The sequence below is a fragment of the Sebastes fasciatus genome, chromosome 15, assembly GCF_043250625.1.
Source record: "Sebastes fasciatus isolate fSebFas1 chromosome 15, fSebFas1.pri, whole genome shotgun sequence".
NCBI classification, from domain to species: domain Eukaryota; kingdom Metazoa; phylum Chordata; class Actinopteri; order Perciformes; family Sebastidae; genus Sebastes; species Sebastes fasciatus.
In genome coordinates this window covers 8,542,959-8,564,400 of record NC_133809.1, presented here as the reverse complement: position 1 = coordinate 8,564,400, position 21,442 = coordinate 8,542,959, and the positions used below count along the sequence as shown (strand labels likewise).

General features: G+C 36.8%; 1 protein-coding gene across 1 annotated transcript; it reads left to right on the top strand.

The window, feature by feature from the left end:
- Positions 1 to 7,627: 7,627 nt before the first annotated feature.
- Positions 7,628 to 10,877, top strand: nkx2.1 (NK2 homeobox 1). Its single transcript, XM_074661201.1, has 2 exons — positions 7,628 to 8,149; positions 9,869 to 10,877. The coding sequence occupies exons 1-2, from the start codon at positions 7,783 to 7,785 to the stop codon at positions 10,558 to 10,560; spliced, it is 1,059 nt and encodes a 352-aa protein (XP_074517302.1). The 5' UTR covers positions 7,628 to 7,782; the 3' UTR covers positions 10,561 to 10,877.
- The last annotated feature ends 10,565 nt before the right edge of the window (positions 10,878 to 21,442 follow it).

Genomic DNA, 21,442 nt, shown 5'->3' with positions numbered 1-21,442 from the left:
TTTTTTTTCTTATTTTTAAGTTTAGCTTTTCATGTTTCTTCGTTTTTAACATCTCCAAAATATATTCAATTAAAGCTCTAAGTGTTCAATGCTTTTAAAATCATAATTTAATCAGTAAAATATATTTAATTTGTAGAATGTAAAATATGTAGCAGGTCATGACAGGAGCCCGGAGGCTTTTATAATGTAAAAAAAACTAATTATGCAACCAAAAGCTGAGCAAACATCACTCCTAGAAAGGCCTGGATTTGGTTAAGCATAAGAATACCCAGTAAACATTAGAGCCTCTTTCACCGCAGCACCCTGTTGTCGTCTGGGCTGCTTTTCTCTTTTATACAATTCACTTTTGTTATTCTGAGGCAAGTGGGATAAATACGGCTTTATGTGGAGATCCTGGTTTGTGTACTGTAGGTTTGAAGAAGATATGAATGATTTTTTTAAGGGGACGACGGGCTCTGAATTAAAGGAGGATGATCAACTTTGTTGAAGCTTTAATCCTCAATATTGTACTCGATAATTGAACAGGTGCAGTTGAGGAGCAATAGGTGTTTTATAGCCAGAAATATGCAAGAAAAAGAACAGTTTTTATTGTTTTTTTGTCTGATTATTAAAAGACAGCAGATTTTACAGCGCTATTAAGTCTTCATATTTGTGCTCAATAGTGAAATTACCTCAAGTGAGCTCAGATTTAGAGAAAAGCTGCTTGTTGACCATATTTTCAAAGTTAAAAATACTTTTTAAATTATCCGTCATCTCATTTAAATGTTCCACGGTGAAAAATCTGCCTCGGTGTTTAAAATCATGTCAGTATTTCATCAGTGCCGAGGGGGGTCTTCTGCTTTCACGCCCCCTATAATGTTGTTTGCTCGTCCTGTGACCCTGTAGCCCATCGTCCCTGTCACCTGGTCCTTTGTCCCCCTCGCCGGGGCCACCTTGTATCACATATGGAGGGGACTGGCCGAACCCCTCAGCTCGCTGCATCTCCCCTTAAACACTCTTTTTGTCTGCGTGTCTCCCCGTGAATGGACCATTGTCCCCTGTCCAAAAGGGACCGAGACAAAATCTTTAGTGTTTCAATTCCCGTGATGTTTAATCAGTCCCTGCGACAAATTTATGAGGTTTAACTGCACAATGGTGTTTTAGAGCATCTTGGGGTTTAAGGGTGACAAAGACAGGCTTTTAGAGGTTGCCATTGGTTTTTTAAGTTGGTCAGAGGAATTGTCTGAAAAGGACGGGTTTGTATTAGCCTGCCCATCCTATAGTTTTACTCACTGGTCGGTCCCAGGGGCCCGTTTAGGAAAGTTATAAGGTCCATATAAACTGGGCCACAGGAGGAGATTTCCTAAGTTGTTGCAGATAACATTTAATGCATATTAGACCTCGTTGATCCCCAGAGTTAAAGCGACTGATTGTATTTCTCACATTTTTAGCACAGATCATTTATTGGCAAGCTTTATTCTGTTAGATATCAAACACTAAAGGTTTCCCAAATATTAGCCTTTGACATCTTCATTATAGTTAGTCTGTTTGCACACAGTATGATTATCTAAAAATGTGCAGTATACAAAATATTACAGTTTATATACTCAAAAACTGGTTACTTGTCAAACATTTTTGTCCTGTGGTGACATTGTGCATCACATCCTGATTATTGGCTCTTTTAGAAATAGAAAATTGGATTTAGTTACAATTTTATATGCAACTTCAAGAAAAGATGTTTCAAAAGGAAGATTATTTTTAGTTTATTCAGCCTGCAGTCATTTAGAGCTGCAATGATTAATTGATTAGTTGTGAACTATTAAATTAATCACCAACTATTTTGATAATCGATTAATCGGTTTGAGTAATTTTTTAAAGAACTTTAAGTCAAAATTCTCTGATTCCAGCTTCTTAAATGTGAATATTTTCTGGTGTCTTTACTCTTCAGTGACAGTAAACTGAATATCTTTGAGTTGTGGACAAAACAAGACATTAATCTAGAAAATAATCAACAGATTAATCCACAGTGAAAATAATCATTAGTTGCAGCCATAAAATGATTTGGTATTTGCGTTATTTGAAGAACTACTGCAGCTTTTAGGCTTGTTGGTTATATGATGTACAACACCGACTACTAAATAAGTATCTTATTAACTTGTGTAAGAAGCCTGTATGAGTGAGCTCTGCACTATTTTGAAGTTATAGAGTTAAGTTTGATTTACTGAGTCGTGTTGCAGGTGAAGAGAGGACATGGTTGACTTTATAGACTAGTGTTGTCACAATACTGGAATTTCGAACTTCGATATAATACCCTGAATAATATCGATATTCAATACCGTCTTCAATAGTTTGGGGAAAAATTGACACAACAGTGAAAGCATCTAATTTTAGCTGCTACCCGTGTATCGATACTGTAGAAAATTAGTGTTGAGACGTTTAATATTTCACATATTTAGTATCGGTATGTATCGATACCACGATATTTTTTACAACAATATTGTAGACACAGAGTCAGAATACAACTGTTTTGATTTGACTGCTGCAGCTCAATGAAGCTAAAGTATACGATGGACAGCTGTTTAATGGTGCAACTGGTGTTAACTTAGTTAAGTTGTGATAGATTTTGTATGAAGATGAACAAATATATAGCCGTCTATTCTGTTAAGTAAGCATTGTTTGCAGCATTTCCTTGCAACTCTTCAATATGATAAATGGAACAAAAAGTGCTCCCAGGTTGGGAACCTCTGCTGTGGTTTTTTTCTACAAAAAAAGTTCAATCGCCTCGTTAAAATGTCTTAAAAGCTAATGAACTTCTTCTGTCTCATTGACAAAATCCAAAATCTATGAATATGTTAACTGCTACATACATCAGTGACCTAATTGAGTATCCTTTAATGGCAAAAACGCTCCTTTGTTCCCCAGAAGTAACTAGTATTTAACAATAAAGTTAAAGGTGTAGATATAATACATTATCTGTTGTTCAGTCTCAACTCAGGCTGTGTAACATCACACATTTTGGGGGAATGGGAAATGCATTTAGTTGTTTTTAAATGAAGATGGCGTCTGTTAAGAACTTTGGGAGTTTTTGTTTATGTTTTCAAAGGTCAAAGGTCAGACCGTAGTTGTAGCTAATACAGGGTTTAAATTTGAAAATGATGAATGGCTTTAATGGAATCAAAACATAGTCTACATATACAAAATACCTCTCATTTGTAAAGTTACAGTCCTCTAACCGTAGCACTAGGATATAGATAAATAATAAGAGGTATATACAACTAAAATAAGAATAAAAGTAAAAACAGAAACTATACTAGAGCAATTAAAGTCAAAAGTAAAAGGCAAAAGTGACACTGGTGTGATGTGATTAGTAGCAGCAAAGTCAGCAACATCGTATACCAGACTCATATAATGTGAGAGTTAATGTTCATCTACTAATATAAAAATATAGTAGACATATAATATAGTATATAATGTAATAAAACAGTGTAACATAAAATGCAGAACAATATAGTATGAGATATAAGGTGAAATGTATTATAGGCTACTATAATATATAGATTAATGCAGAGATATAACATAGAATATCAAATATAATATGATATATATAATGTATTTGTTAGCCTACAGCTTTCAGAAATCTAATATTTAAGCTGTTAATTGACATGCTGACATCTTTCTTATCTTCAGATACTTTAATGTGATCAGATCTCCAATAGATGGCGCACTAACACACTGAATCATGTCTCTCTTCCTGCAGTAAATGAGACCAAACGGTGTGTTGTAGTTCTTTGGATGAAGACAGCCGGTGATCCACTAGGGGTCGTGCTTCACTACAAAAAAAAAACATCCCACCATACTTTATAGCTACTCTTTGAACCCTGACCTCCATACTACTATGCTGCTGCTGATTGGACGCAGAAAGATGGCCACCCGTAGTGACGTGAGGCTGCTTGGCGTGACGTCATGTGTCAGTATTTGCTCTCAAGTCTAGTGAGTCCAGTTCTTTTTTCCCCTTTAATATGTACAGTTTGCTGAGAAACAGCTGAAAATGTATATATTTTTAAATATCTGCACCATAAATCTTCACATTTCACCCATTTATAATGTGAGCTTATTGGAAAACCGATGGTTTATTAGCCTATTATGGGATAACTGATAGATTATTAATAGGCTAATCAATCTGACCCTGTAGTCCACATTTCAAACAGAGAAATTAAGGCCTATATGTGATGGTGAAGTTTTTCTTTCTTTTTTTTCCTTTTTTTTTTACCCGCAGTTCATTTCCTGGTGTAGTTGTAAGAGTTGTCACATGAGAAAAAAGGAAAAGGTCAGAAAAAGTTTTAAGTAAAAAAAATGGTATGGGAAACCAACACTGTCAGAGCAAGAGGCACCATTATTACATTTTAATCTATTAAAATGAGATGTAATAGGGTTTGTTTTCGGGTGCAGGATACCATGCAGGCTTGCAGGTATATTTAGCAAAACTATTTATATTAAGTAGACATCAAGTGTTATATAGTTTTTGAATGCAAAATAGCCAAAATGTAACATACTTAAATCTATAATTTGTTTTATATATCATACCATAAAGATGTGTGCAATGGAGATACGTGTGCAGATATTTTTCATCTAGCTTTCTGAGTTCAATTTGTGGCTCATTGGTGGGTTTAAAGTGAAATTTTCACACTTGAGGGGTAGATTTTTTTTTTCATTATCGAGGAGCATATAATGATAATTTCGCTCTCCAGTGTAGCTGTAGCTTTCCCTGTGACGTTTCCATGTGGACATAAACATTTGCGGTGTACCTTTTTTATAAGAAACTATTATTGTTTTACCTTTTTATGAGAAACTATTATTGTTTTACCTTTTTATGAGAAACTATTATTGTTTTACCTTTTTTATAAGAAACTATTATTGTTTTACCTTTTTATGAGAAGCTATTATTGTTTTACCTTTTTATGAGAAGCTATTATTGTTTTACCTTTTTATGAGAAACTTTTATTGTTTTACCTTTTTATGAGAAGCTATTATTGTTTTAACTTTTTATGAGAAACTATTAGTGTTTTACCTTTATATGAGAAACAATTATTGTTTTACCTTTATATGAGAAACTATTATTGTTTTACCTTTTTATAGGAAACTATTAATGTGTTTTTTTGCCTAAATACTAACAGTAAGTAACTTTATTTTTAGTTTTCATTGCACAAACTCGTGTTTCCCAGTCTGAAGTTGTCCCCTGGGTTCTAGCCTCCCCAATCAGTTCATAAAACAGCACCGATGGAGCCTCGATAACAAAAGCTCGCTGCAGCCTCATATACCCGCCACTTCAAAGTCTCCTCATTATTCTGAGGAATTAGCCGGAACATTTGGACTAATTACCGCTAATTGGCCGTAATAGCCGTGTGCCAGAACAGGGGAAAGGTACTGATTTAGATGATTAAGAATGTCTTGCGAAATTCCGTAATTAAGGCAGCCATGAGCGAGATCTACCTTTTGGATGCAGAAACATGCTGTAATTTTAATTGCTGCGATTATATGGCCTGCGAATTACTGCGCCTGCACCTCGGCTATCATCCAGACAATTTATTTTAACTGTAATATTTAGCCTCGGACTATATGATAATATTGCTTCATTAAAGATGAGTGTAAGGATATATGGGTTGTTGTGATATGTCTTTAAATTGGACCTCTATATTCAGATGATCCTGCTATAACATGTAGGCAGTAGCCGTGAAATCTGCAGCCAGAAGCAGGTAAAATACAGAACCGTGCTGGTGAAAAGCGTGACAAACTGTCACTGATCTGCATGTCAGTGCAGTTAATGTGACTTTACTCTGCTGCTGAGTCTGGCTGCAGTTTGACAGCTTGTTGCTGATGGTGCAACAGCATTAATTTGAGAAAAAAAAACAATAGAATTTATTAAAAAAATACAGTTTTTTATTTTAGAAATCAAACAAGGAACACAGGTTTACAGTCACGGTGGAATAAAACTGATCACAAATATTACACATTATTATGTCTGCCACCAGAAGACGCTGTGTTTCTTTAATTCCTATAAGGAGATATTGGCTCAAACCTGCAGGCGCAGACTTCTTCTGTTAGGAGCTGCTGCTGCTGCTGCAAGACTGACTGTAGAGACCTGCCGGCCAGACCTTTGCTAAACCCAAATCTATCAATAATCATATTTAGTTTATTATAATTTTTTTTACATTAGGTTCAGTTCCGGTGTGATCCTGACATCCTCAGATTGTGTAAGTTAGGTATCAATTTTAATTCTTCACTGCTTATTTTTCTAATGTCGTTAAAGTTAATGTTCATTATTTTGTACCTAAAAAGCAGCAGACAGGATAAACTGGTAGCCGAATAATGATTTATACTTTAAGCTATACTGCTTTACATTGAAATATTGACAAACATGTTAAATGATATGCTATTACTCATTATTAAAATAAGCTTATACGCACATCTTGAAAAAGGGGGAAAAACTTGTGGTAATGGACTAGATTAGCATTCCAATAAATATTAAAATATTATAAATAAATACAAAAAATAAAAAATAATAGTAATAATAGTAATAATATAATAACATATTATAGAGTCATTTACACATTTTTGGTTTAAAAATGTTTAAATTCCTTATTTTGTGGTGAAAAAAGTCACCTAAAATCTTTGCGTAAAAGTGGACTTTGTCTCTGACGCAATGCGCACATGAGCCCCATTTCTTGACTTCAAATCTGGTTGGATGAAGACAAAAATCTTTTCTTGTGCTTCACGCGTAAAATTTTAGAAATGAGATATGATTGAGTTAAACTGTTATGTCTCCTTGAGCATTAAGGAAAGATGCTACTGAGGGCTACCTGGCGTTGTGCTGCAGGAGAGTACTTGAACGCAGTTAACTTCACATGAGAGCCTCTCCTGCTCCAGACTCTATTTTGTTTTCGTTTTTTTTGTTTTTTTATTACTGAGTCTTTTCCACGAGTGTGTGTGCATCTGAATTTAGGTAACACGCTGCTTGCGTCCAATGATATCAAAAGAAAAAAAACGAGAGGGGGGTTAATCATTTACGCAGCCACTTAACACGCGGATGTGTATTTATTTACTTATCAGTATCAGTCAATTTCCCTCCCCTGCAAGTGCACTTTTGCATGTCTGAGTACGATAAGGCATAACACAAACAATCCTGCAATCACTGGAGGCCTCTCATGGCCATTAAAAGTCAGTAGTTCAACTGAGGAGTGGTTCTCCAACTCTCAAGTCCATATAGGCCTCCTTTCATCAAGAGGCCCTCGTAAACATCACTACAGTTAATAAAGTGTATTGTTGGTCAGTGCGGTCCACAAGGTGCAGCGGTGTGTTTATCAGCGACAGCAACAAGTCACCAACTCCAAACGCAGCAGCAGCAGCTGCAGGAGCTGCAGGAGCTGCAGGAGCACCGGGACGAGCATTTATGATCATGCAACAGCGCTTCTGTTATTGTTAGTGGGAGGGGAGCACATGTCTTGTAAGTGAAATTACGCTCTGAGAAAAGGAGGCTAGAGCTGTTTGGTATTGTTGCCTGATGCCCCGCCTCTGATGGTAGCCTTAAACCTGGCACCCAGCTAAAACAAACCAAAGCCAGCACCGAGCTCCCACTCAATCCAATTAAGGCGGACTTGAGTCGCTCTCTCCTACGTGTTCATCTACCAGGATCGACGTTGAGAGACAACAGGAACCAGAGGGGCTTTGGCCAAAAAAAAAAAAAAAAAAAAAGAGAAGGAGAGATTGCCTTGCCTTCTAATTTCTCCCCTCTCCAGCCCCAGAACAATGTCGATGAGCCCTAAGCATACGACTCCTTTTTCTGTTTCCGATATCTTGAGTCCCCTTGAGGAGAGCTATAAGAAAGTAAGTATGGAGAATAACAACTTGGGGGCACCTCTCACTTCGTACCGGCAGCCGCAGGTCTCTCAGGCGGCGATGCAACAGCACCACATGGGCCATAATGGGACTGTGTCTGCGGCTTACCACATGACTGCTGCAGGTGTTTCTCAGCTGTCACACTCGGCCATGGGGGGCTACTGTAACGGCAACCTGGGCAACATGGGCGACCTGCCGTCGTACCAGGACGGCATGAGAGGCAGCGCCGGGACCACCGGCTGGTACGGAGCCAACCCGGACCCACGCTTCTCCACCAGTGAGTATAGACTGCACCTGCACTTTGCTTTGAATTGTGTTGACAATGCTGCAAATGTTTAATGTGCATGCTTAGTGTTTATACTGTACTTTGCTTTGAGTTGTGTTGAGATAATACTGAAAATGTTTAATGTGCATGCATCGTGTTTTATACTGTATTTTAGCGCGTATAGTTTCTGTTACCTGTGCGTAATTACGCGCCATGGGTTGCACTCTCCATGCCCATCTAGTTTATATTTCAAGATTCAAGATTCAAGAGTTTTATTTGCCATTTGCACCTATAATAAGTACATTGGAATTCTGAGCAGTTTACACCGAGTCAGCTTTAAGAAAAGAAAAAAAGGTAGAAAAGGCACAAGGTAATTAAAGTACAAAATAAGTAGCACATTCAACTCAACACAATAAATAAATAAATAATTAAAATATAAAACGCCCTCAGTGTAGTCAATAAATAAACTAAACTACCCTCTGCATAGGAACGATACCCCCAGAATACAAATATACATTATATATATATATATATATATATGCTCCATGACCATGTTAAAAGAACTTGTAACTCTCAAAAATATAAAAAAAAAGAAATAATTAATATATTTCATGCAATTACACAATTATCACCAGCTAGGGTTTAATGTAATTATTAGATAGCATCAATCATGCATTTTATCCACGCTGTGCAACATCTGGAAAAAGTCTAAACCATAAGGAGCATTCGTGCCGAAAATGTCACCATTTAATGTTGAATACTTTATCATATTAATCCATGAATAATCTTGCTGTCAGTCAGGAGATATTGCTGCATTTTTGTGCTCAGAGATTTAGTTGGTACAGTTTGATAATGCAGCCTATGAATGAAATGGACTTTGATACGCATTAGAGAGCACCTGCCTCTTTGGGAAGCATTTTATTTTTATTGTTTACGCAGCTGCTTTTTAAATGCAGACTATGTTGAGTCATGAAAATAAATATCAGGGTTGTAATTGCATGGATGCTACATTATAACCCATCATTTCATCCATTTAAAAAAAAAAAATGCTCTATGAGTTTTTAAGCATAAATACGGAATTATTTTGTGTACTACTTGTTGCAAATAAAATCAGCCATTTTATTGTAAGGCAAGGCAAGGCAGCTTTATTTGTATAGCACATTTCAGCAACAGGGCAATTCAAAGTGCTTTACATAAACATTCAAGAACATTGCGACAAAGTGCAAAAGAACATTAAGACATAATTAAAACTGTTATAAAAACATAAAAACATTAAAGATTAGAAAATAAAAAACAAGCTAAAAATAAAAGCTAGGATAGAAGCCAAAATAGAATATAACACACAAGAGTAAAAGCTCTAGTGCAATATAAGATCATTATCTGGTTTAATAAAAGGAAGCAGCAGCAAACAGTAAAGTTTTAAGCTTTGATTTATAAGAACTCAGAGTTGGAGTTGGTCCTGCTGTTTTCTGGGAGCTTGTTCCAAATATTTGGTGCATAAAAGCTAATTCTGCATGTTTAGTTCTGACTCTGGGGACACTAAGCAGACCTGATCCAGATGACCTGAGAGGTCTGGATGGTTCATAACATAGTAGAAGATCAGAAATGTATTTTGGCCCTAAACCATTTAGTGCTTTGTAAACCAGCAGCAGTATTTTGAAATCAATTCTCTGAGAGACAGGGAGACATTTTATTGTATATTAATTCATATGGGGTTTTTTTCTCCTCCAGTTTCTCGCTTCATGGGCTCATCGTCGGGCATGAACATGGGCAGCATGGGCAGCCTCAGCTCCCTGGCAGACGTGGGTAAAGGCATGGGCTCTCTGTCCAGCACCCCGAGGAGAAAGCGACGGGTGCTGTTCTCCCAGGCGCAGGTCTACGAGCTGGAGCGACGCTTCAAGCAGCAGAAATACTTGTCTGCGCCGGAGAGGGAACACCTGGCGAGTATGATCCACCTCACTCCGACGCAGGTGAAAATCTGGTTTCAGAACCACCGGTATAAGATGAAGAGGCAGGCGAAAGACAAAGTGTCCCAGCAGCAGATGCAGCAGGACAGCGGTTCTTGCCAGCAGCAGCAGCAGCAGCAGCAGTCCCCAAGGAGGGTGGCCGTGCCGGTGCTGGTTAAGGATGGCAAGCCGTGCCAAGGCAGCGGCCACACGCCCACATCCTCCTCCGTGCAGACCCTCCACCAGCAAGGAGGCAACGTCATGATCATGTCCAACAACACGTCCTCCGTGCTCGGGCAGCATCAGCAGAGCCAGCAGGTGGGAAGCACAGGTCACTCTCCAGATTTGGCGCCTCACTCCTCCAGTCCTCCGTCCCTGCAGAGCCAGGTGGCCGGCCTCTCTCACCTCAACTCCGCCGGAGCAGAGTACGGCTCGGCCCTGCAGTGTTCAGCTCTGTTATACGGCAGGACGTGGTGACAAGAGGCGCTCATTTAAAAAAAAAAACAACTTAAAGAGAAAAAAAAACACTTTTTTTTTTTTTTTTTCAAGACTCGACAAGTTTTACTGTAAAATGTTGCATCAGAACAAGAACCAGCTCTTCTTGAATTTTCAACCTTTTTGGAATGAAGTGTGACTAATATGGAAGAAAGGAGGGGAAAAAAAGACTTTTTTTTCTTTCATTCAAGACAAGTTTTACTGTAAAATGTGCATCTGAACAAGAAACCAAACCGGTGCAGCTCTTCTTGAATTTTCACCTTTTTGGAGAAGGAAGTGTGACTAATATGGAAGAAAGGAGGAGAAAAAAAAAACACTTTTCACCAGAAAACTGCGGAAATCTTGGGATTTATTTATGTAAATTATATTGAAACAAAAAGAAGAATCAGCAGTCATATAGGCCGCAGTAGTTTTGTGAAACTGCTGTATATGGGTGCTGTTAAATCCCCCTCCACCTCCTCACAAACACACACTGATTTATAATAGAATTTAATGTAAGCCTAAGTAGATCTAGCTTGTATATTTCTGTAAAAGGTTTGAATTTTAGCTATCTGTTGTACAAAGTTTTTGACGCTATTTGCCGGTTTGTTGTCGTTTCATTGGTATTTGTATACGTTTTATTTCTTTGTAACTTATATAGATATTTGACTTACTACAAAAACAGTCCTATTAATAAATTATGGAAAAACAAGACAGCTATTGTGTGAAATATGTCAACATATGCGGAATTGGGGGGGAAATCATTACAGTAAATATGTATTATTATTAAAATAAATTATTATTATTAGGTCTATTATTACGATTATTTCCAACACCAAGTATCCTGACCCATGCAGCACTCTCAATTTTTTTCTTCATATTCTTGTTATTATTTGCTCGTTTTCTATTATGGGTGTTTTTATTTTATTTTATAAGGAATCTTTATTGATTCTTGGGCTTATTGTGTCGCCATATAAGGTTCATTTTTGGCAAACTGTCAGGACTAAATACTATATCAACACTCAGGCTCTTATTCTGACATGCTAATTAAATACAGGAGCTTATTTTCTGTTTTATTCTTAGTCTTTATTCTTTAGTCTTATCGCTGCAGGCTGTAGCTCTGCACCAGCATGCTGCCCTGCAGAGTAAACGGAGCCTTTAGGAGCGCTTTTTCTTTTCTTTTCTCTCTCCGTGTGTTTGACTGTGTGAGTCAGAAAGGTGAGGTCTGGTCTGGTCTGGTCTGTCTGTCGGCTCCCAACATCAAACACAAGCGCAGCTCAAAGAACAGCTTATCGATGAGATCTCTGACCAAACAGCGCGCGCTATTCTTCTGCAATAACCCAACGAGGCCGCGCGCAGCTATCAGCTGCTTTATCAATAATCAATCAGGTAAAACAGAGAAAAGAAAAGGCTTGTTTGTGCGCCGAGGTGTCAATAACAAAACCAGCACAAACATTTCCTTTAAACATTATAGACTGTATTTTAGATACTTGTTTTTTTTAACGGCCGCAATAATGAACACACACATTATTATTATTATTATTTTTTAAATTGTAGGCTCTGTAAATAAAAAGCTATTATAATCATTAGGGACTATTCTCCCGCCACCTAATAGAGCTATATAGGTATTAACAGTAAACAGTGTGGTTGCTAAGCGACGGAGGTAACGACTGGTGATTTTAAGTTGTTTTGTCACACAGCTATAATTTAACAAAAGGATGCAATCCAACTTGAATTTATATATATTTACTAATCTATTTTAAAATTTTACTTTTTGTCTTAATGTCCAAAAGAAAAAGCTTAAATAGTTTCATTTAACGACGCACATTTTTAAAGATTCCTGGATGGTTATTTTTTTGATAAATTATATCACATAAATCACATTGTGAACGCGTATAGCTATCCGTAGGTGATGTGCCCTTTTCTTGCCCTGCATCTTCTTTATTTCATATTTCACCAATTGCTTTTTTTGGAGTTAGTAATTCATGTTAAAAATGGGAACAGAAACATCCTTTAATCAGCTGACCCATAGTCTAACTATTCAACTGTTTGGTCTGTTAATGTCCAAATAACACGTCGCAATATGCCTACAAATAGGCTAATAGAAGGTGTAGGCTGCCGTCGATAATCGATCAAATGCAGCTGCATTATAACCCTGCAGGCCTGTTCGCACCTGACTCCTGTTTTCCCTTCTAATACCTGCCTTTTACATGACATTGTTATATTTTTTATTGCTCATTATCCCGTCTGTTTTCTGACATTTTCACCCATAACTATAAGATATTATGTTGTAAATTTATATATGACCTTATCCTTATTTTGTTGTTAATACAACCTTTGAATTCCTCTTTTGAATAACTCTTTTAGAGGTTTGGTGTTGACTCAGCAGCACATGTTGGCTCATTATATTGAAGCCTGTAAGCATGTGAATTTATTCTTATTGGAGTGAAATACCTCTGGCGACACAAATTTTTATTATAAACAAAAAAAAGTATGTTTTGCACAAATATTATTAAGAAAAATGTGATTTCCCACCAAAATAGGAAACTTCTCTTCGCCTGTTCGCACCTGACTCCTGTTTTCTCTTCTAATACCTGACTTTTACATGGGATCACTGATTTTTTAAATATTTTGTATTGCTCATTATCCCGTCTGGCATTTTCATCCATAACTATAAGATATTATGTTGTAATTGTATATATGACCTACTAAGCTGGTTATCCTTATTTTGGTATTAATACAACCTTTGAATTCCTCTTTTGAAGAACTCTTTTAGAGGTTTGGTGTTGACTCAGCAGCACATGTTGGCTCATTATATTGAAGCCTGTAAGCATGTGAATTTATTCTTATTGGAGTGAAATACCTCTGGCGACACTAATTTTTTATTTTAGGACAAAAGAAAGTATGTTTTGCACAAATATTATGTGATTTCACACCAAAATAGGAAACTTCTCTCTAATCTGCGTGTATCACTTTAAGGCTGCAGCAGTTTTAGGGCCACCAGGAAATCTCCCCCCCCCCCAAAAAAAAACCCTATTGGAGACTTTTAAGTGAAATCTTTCCAGCATCAGAAACTATCTTCTATTAGGTATTTTGCAGAGCTGGTTTTGTTCTGGATAGAAGTGAGAACTTTGGGATTACATTACCATGTCTTTGGCTCGGTGTGTGGTCTTTGTGTGCAGCTTGTAGCTGTTGAGAATGACTTGTTGGAAGCGTGTGTGCTCTCATCGCTCTCTTTTGTAGAAACCCACAGAGCAACTCCCCAAGTCCTCCTGGCTTTATGGTGGGCTGGTCTCCATCAACCCCAAGCAATTAGTGCCTAATCTCAAGGTAATCATATTTGAGTTAGTGACTAGCTGTTGAATTTTATTCGCCTGTTTATAAGCTTCAGTTTCACTTTCTGGGTGCATGTGTAGCATCCACAAATCCTGTTTTCGTGCATCATGTTAAGACTGAATTTATTATGAGGATAATCAAACATGTGTGCGTCTTAAAAGTGAGGCTGCAATAAATTGCGTTGACAATTGAAAGCAAAGCACATTATATCGTTTTAAAGAATTAAATTAGATTTTTTCATTTGACGAATTTTGCAAACTGCACTCTCAAAAATATTAGTTTGAACAAATGACCACAATTAAGTCGTGTTTTCATTTTCAAAATTGTTTTTTTTCTTAACGAAAATGATGAATTGTAGTTTTGTTTCCAGTTCGTTTTCACTTTTTTCATTCTAAAATTGGGTGTCAATATCGATAGTGCAGTTTGGAGGAGTCAGTGTATAAATCAAGTAGGTTAAATGACCCATTCTCAAGATAATGCATATTTTAAATTATTTAATCACTCGAGGATGGATGTTTTTTCAGTGTTACGTTTGTGTGCAGAACCAATAATTGAGTCACATATCTCAAACTTAAATGTGTAAGAATGAATAAAACTTTAATGATAGACTTGGGGAAGAGAATATATCCATAATCAAAGTAAAATATTAAGAATGATACAAGAAATACACAAAAATAATACAAGAAATGCACAACGATGTTGATTTCGTTGATTGATTTGAAGTAAATGTGCCATTTAAAATGTTTCTTTCATATATTCCTATTAATGATAATATGACGATATCACGCAGACGTGTGGCATTAACACTGCATTGTTAAGTAGAAGCCCTTATAAACCTTAAACAAAAAAGAAAATAATAAAAAAAAAAAGAAAACTTTTGGCAGTGAATTTTAGAGTGTCTTTTTACCGTTTTAAATCATGTATATTCTTTTGTTATTTTTTGCTGTTAAAGATGTAAGAGGGGACTAAGGTGCTGTCCACGGTGCTGAAATAGATGTAAAATCAGCGCAAAGTCTAGCAATGTAAACTAAAATATATACTTATAATGTGTTAGTCTGATAATAATTTTACTTGAGTTTACCTAAGAAAAATCTAACACTTTTTTTAATCATAACCAGAAACTTTACAGAACAAATTTTCCAAGGCAGTCTCATAATAACATTGTTTAGGGAATATACAAATCATATTTTTTCCTCTTTAGTTTTAGTTTAGTTATTTTTATTTTAGATTATTAGCACAAAGGAAGTGATAAAAAAAAGTATATATCAACAAACAGCATAAGAAACCCCAAAGGGCTGATAGTAAAACCTCCCCTCTAGGTTTTACAATTTATCATATTACAATAGATATTTGTAACTTTAACATAATGACATATAAAAAGAAGACAAAATAAAAAACAAGTTAGTAGTAATAGTAATAATAATAATTAATCAAACGAACATAAACACATAACATATAAACACACATACTGAGCACATTATGGCATATAAATATTAAACTTAAATACTGACAAAGATGGATAGGTTTTGATAGACAGGAGAAAGAAGTGATGCTCCTCTGTATTTTATGGCATATTGACCAAAAATCAAAAGACCAAGAATCTTAAAGCACAGCCTCTCTCGTTGCTCTTTCTTAAGTTCCTAAACATTTCACTGCAGCAGGCCAAAAGCATTCATGTGCATCACAAATAGGACAATTACTCAGCAACTGCAATCACCCCCTTTGGTAAACGTTATTGTCAGCTAGCAGCAAAAATCTTTAATTGTCCTACGTTTATCTGGTTCTTCAAGCCATTGTTAAAAGAGCGCAAACGAGGGTCATTTGTGAGCTGAAATACTTTGCATGCAAAGCAGAGCACAAGATGCTGTAATACTTGACCTTTCAGCATAATTGTTGCAGGCATGAAATGCAGCATTCAGAGCTCGCTGAGTGGAGTCCTTTCTCCCTCCCTCCCTCCCTCTGATGAACAAAGCACATTTTATACATCTTCGGTGTTCATTTGGCTTTGTTTCTTTCCAAGAAAATGTCTCTGGGACTGGCTGCAATTTATCTTCATTTCAATAATACTGCCGGGGCGAGAAAAAGGCTTAAATCACAAGATTTCTCAATTCAACCCTTAACAATGGACTTCATGCTTAGCCCCCCAGAAAACTTGTAAATAGATGTGTTTATCAGTTTGACATGACAGGTCCTTCACTAACTGATTACTGGACAGCAGGATTTCAACGTCTTGCTCAGGGACACCTCAGGAAGACTGAGACTGCTGCAGGTGTTGAACCTGCATCTTTAAGACTGGATGTTGAGCGGCTTCTTTGGTCAAAATTCACAGTGATGTTTAAAAAATAGAGAAAAAATCTCCCCCAAAACTTAAATTCTATATAGTACCTTCAGACCTGCAATGACTATGATTTATCTACCTGCTTATTCATTTGTGACCTGCGCTTTAGAATCACTAAATGTTGCAGGAAACAAACCCGTACACAAAAAAACAAAGTTTCAAATAAATAAATAAACATACATGCAGAATAAACCAAATTCTAAGAGACATATACGGTTTACTTATTTTGCCACATACTTGTTGTCTGTTACTGATCCTCTTTTTCATGTGGAACAAAATTGGTGAAAACTCATGAAAAACAGAATAATTTATGGACAATATATAACATAACCAAAATCAAGTATTGAAGCAAATGCCGGGACATTCTAGCCCTTATGTAACTATCAGGTATAAACTCTTCCTTGACGGTGGTTAATCTTCTTCTTCATTACTTAATTTTATGTGCACAATTAGCTAGCACACATGATAACGGTTCCTAACTTTTGTACGTTCTCCTGATGATTTTAAAGTAAACCTGAAAGCCTGAAATGGCAAAAATGCCTCTGTCATTCTTTTCAGCAACTTTACTCTGATTTTGGTGTACTAGTATTTCTCATTTCAAAGTAACAGAACTATGTTTTCTAAACCCTTCTGGTCACTCAACTAACAAACCACCTTGTTCCATCATGCGTTTGACCAGATGGTATAATTTAAAAATCAGGTGTTAAGGAGAGCATCATCTGCATAGAATTTGAAATCACAGTGAAACAGAGGTAGTTAGAGCGTCTTAAACTGTATTTATGTGACGTATTTTTGAGGGAAACAGAACATGTGGACGGGATTTGGGTTAGAGATGGATTTAAATCAAGTCCTCAATATGTGATCGCTTAAACGAGGGTGTGGCTTAGCGATTACAGCGCTATACACCACATTCTTTGGAAATGTAAGCAAAGTTTTCACCAGATGAAATCCAAACCCACACCTCCTAAGATATTGCTCTGCTAACTACCCACTAGCTAATGGTAATATGCGGTTTTGTTTTATGGTTAACTAGTTGCTCCAAATCATATTTAATGGATACATTTATGTAACTGCCCCAAAATTCAAGCTGAATCATCAAAAATATTTTCCGTTTTACAGGAAGAGAAAAGAGAAAGATTTTATGTCAATAAATATTTTTTCACACATTTATGTAACAAAAGATAAATGAATGATCAACACGGCAAATGTGGTGCTTACAAATGGCCTTTTGTAAAAGCCTTCAAAGCTGATATTTATGATATTAAATTAAAAAGCAAACCCAAGAGTAAAGATGGAACAACACCTACATAGCCATGGGGATGTATCTAAATTAGAAAAATAACTAATCCAAGAACTGATCCGTGTGGCACCTCATGTTTGCTGAAGAGGACCATAAGCCGCTACGAGTGACAAAGACGGTTTACTGAAAAACATTCAGATTTAGACTCGTAACAGAGTCAGAAACTCTTGGTGCCTCAAAAACAAGTCGTTAATAAAAACACGTTTTTGAACTGTAAACTGGTCTTTTTGTGTTTTGATAAAAAAAAAACAAAAAAAAAACACGGTGGTCATATTGTCAGCGTTTGTGCACAGTTTTGTTTGTGCCATCTTTATTCCAGTCCCGTTCAGCCATCCTTCATCATTATGATGTGGAAACGTGATTAGGGTGGAGCTATGTTCAAGACTAGTTTCGATGGCGCCAAATCCTACAAGCTGCACCTTTAATTAATGTCTGTATTGAACTTTGTTTTATGACATACATCAGGCACAAGCAGCATACAAATCATGGGTTTAACTACAAGACAGACAGGGTACTCTACTGCATCTTCATAGACCCTGTTTACCAGATTTTACTCTAATGAAGATTAATGATGCGTTAAGTTACCTGGATGTCCCAGTACTCCCTCAAAATTACATGAATTGAGGAAAGAACTGTTCTTACTTTCCTCAGCAAAGTTATCCGGATAACTTGGTAATCAGCAATATTTCAAATCTAATAAGTAAAGTTAATTATACATGTACAAAAACACAGGGTGTGACATATTGGTTTAGTCCAAATACCAAAAGCCAATAATCTTTCTTGGAAAATTATGTTTTTCCTCAAAAAAATCTCCTTACAAGCAGATAAAAAACATATTTTGCCCAAACCACCTAGTATCACCGATGCTACATTAGTTTCTTTATCCTTCAAAAAAATTTCCTATTCCGTTAGCAAGCCTGCTTTCATGCATCTAAGATAAGATGAGATAATCCTTTATTAGTCCCACAGCGGGGAAATTTTGCAATTTCGTCTATCAACCTTTTTCCAGTGCAACCTATGAACACGGCAGGGCTTCCACCTCATGTCGACCATAATGGGTTAAATGGGTGCAAACTGTTGTATCCCTGCAAAAAACAGTCTTCTTCATCTGTTATAAAAGCTAATTTTTTAACCCCAAACACAAGCATAAGCCCAACTTGAGTGTATATAGCGTGGATACAGTTTTGTAAAAGTGGAATAACTACAGGCTACATTAAATTTGTTATAAGTGACTATATGGAAGGTCCTCGCAAGGATAGAAATTCAAGAAAACGTGTGTGTTTGTGTGCTGGTGTCTGTGTGTGTGTGAGTGCTCCCGTTAAACATGCCAATTAAAGGCGACCAGACTAAAGCTGAGTTGTCATGTCTGTGTACAGTACCAGCAGGAGTCCTTTAGAAACCAACGAGCCATCACTAACCCCGTTAACACTAAACCCTCCAGACCGACCCAGGTCCCGCTGCTCGCTCTATAGGCCGGCAGCAATAACTTCTCCATTTAATGAAGGTCTGAATAGTCCAAGGCTATCCCTTTCAAATGGAAAGAACCTAAAGTGAATTTAAATTGATCTGCATGCCATAAACATGAGGGCACTTAAGATATACACATTATATAATAACTTTTTTTTTTTTTTTAGAGAGAGAGAGAAAGGCCTAGAAAAGTTTAACATTAAAAGTATTTGAAGAGCAGAGGTGGAACATAATAAGTACATATACTTCTACTTCATTTCATTTCAGAGGGAATATTGTACTTTTTACACCACAACATGCAATGGAGAGCTGTAGTTATCTTTACAAATTAAGATTATACACACAAAACATCTTATTACATATTTTGTATTATCACAGATTAAACTACCCAACATGAAGTAGTTAAAATGAGGTCCACCTTGACCGACCACAACATTAAAGTACCTCTTACATATCCAATTGTAATCATTCTGCATGATGAAGTACTATTTATAGTGTGGTATTGTTACTTTTACTTAAGTAAAGGAGGATATCTTCCTTCTTGGTAACCTGAATATCCTAAAAATTGTCCATTACGTAAGTTGATTTCTATGGCGGACGTTTGCGAGTTAATTCTTCAACCTGCACTGATCATATTTTCTCTAACATACATGAGCGGTGACCATAATTTGATTGCTTTAACAAGAAATGCTAAAATGGTTCAGTCTGTAATTAAGATTTGTTTACCGCAGGACATATAAAATATTTAAAGGTACTCCATACGATATCCAGAGCATTAATATAGCGTCAAACAACTATTTGCTCTGTAAAGATACAGAGGAGTAATGTCTACCTGAGCAGAGAATGAAGTGTGTGTGTTGTAATCTGAGTTTCTCATGCTTTGTTTGCATAGCTGGGCCAGCTGAGCGTGCTGTCAGTGCATGTGAGCGTGCCCCACTGGCTCGCTCATGACCGCCGCCAAAATTTACTCTTTTTGATTTGTGTACATAGACACAAATTTCCCTTTTTTTCGTGACACTCACGCTCCGGTCTACTACTTAGTTAGGTTTAGGAATAGATCGACTTGGTTAGGTTTAGGCAACGAAAATACTTAGGTTTACGAAGAGTTTGCGGTTTGGGTTAAAGTAACACCGCAAGTGGCGTAACTTAAGTACGGAAGTTACGAGAGAAAAACTACTTAGTTAAATTTAGGAAAAGCTCATGGTCCGGGTTAGAATAACTCCAGAAGTGCTGTAATTTAAGTACGGTGACCAATAAGTCAACTTTGACTTGTGGTTTCACACGGGACACAAACAGCGGTCTCCGGATTTTGTGTTGACCATCACAAAAATTTTTTAAATTCGTGTCGATGTACACAAATAAATACATTACATTTCCTGACTATTTCACGAACTGCTGTGCGACTGGGCTGTCACTGCTCTCATATGGTGGTTACAGCTGATAATGCCATCCCGACCAACAACTCTGTTGCAAAGGCATAGCGCCCACCCTCCGATTCCCCCCCCCCCCAGATTAATACGGTTAGCTCTGTCAGCACTGTTGGCACTGTTTTCACTGTTAGTGCTGTTAGCACCGTTAGCTACGAGCCGCCGCCATGTTGAGAGCTGTGCCGAGACAATAGAAATGCTTCCAATCTCACATTTAGCACCTTTAATGGTGACTCATTTGTAAATGATGTTAAAGATTTACAGCTGTATGGTGTATGTCAGGACATAAATGGCGTAGCTAATCCAAATATATGATAAAGAATGATTAAGAGAATAAAATAAAAAAGTGAACCCTGGAAAGTCACTAACGTCAATACAAATTTTCAGTTATATAAGTCTAGTTTTTATGTTTATTTGTTGGAGTCAATGAGCAAAATAGTTTACATAATTAAAATTAAATAATAATAAATTATTTTTGGTTTGAGGTATTGCTAAAATAAGTAAATACTACAACTTTGCACATGTTCCCAGTAAAGTGTGGAAACTTGAGCAAACCATCCTGAATGGTTCACCAGTCAGTCCATTCTTCAGTGTGACTGAATAGAGGGGTATGTCTCTGTGCAGACTAAAAAAAAATTCCTTGAATGTTGCTACACAATAAGCAATCAAGATCCCAAAGGCTAGACATTTGACAGCTTAATGAGTTCAGGCTGCAATCACTTTAAGAAAAGGCCAGGCCCATTTTAACCCGAGCAACACATATATGAGCCGAGCTGAGAAAGGGCACATTTAACTCACAGTAAAGGCGCAAATAACTACAGGTTAATAAAAACACAGGGTGGAGGTGGATGTAAATAGGTCCTGTGTATTAGGACCTGTTGAGACTTCCATGTTTTGTTCAGCAACCAGGAGGAGGGGTGATATTTGCCCCCGTAATGAAATATGTCATTACGAGGAATTCATGTGACACAAAAGGGGCGACAGTCAAAAATTGCCCCACTGCTGTTCAGTAATTAC

Excerpts from the sequence above, each read along its gene's own strand:
- nkx2.1 (XM_074661201.1), top strand. The coding sequence starts at position 7,783 with ATGTCGATGAGCCCTAAGCATACGACTCCTTTTTCTGTTTCCGATATC. Across the intron at positions 8,150-9,868 it reads GGACCCACGCTTCTCCACCA|TTTCTCGCTTCATGGGCTCA; the intron begins GTGAGTATAGAC and ends TTTCTCCTCCAG.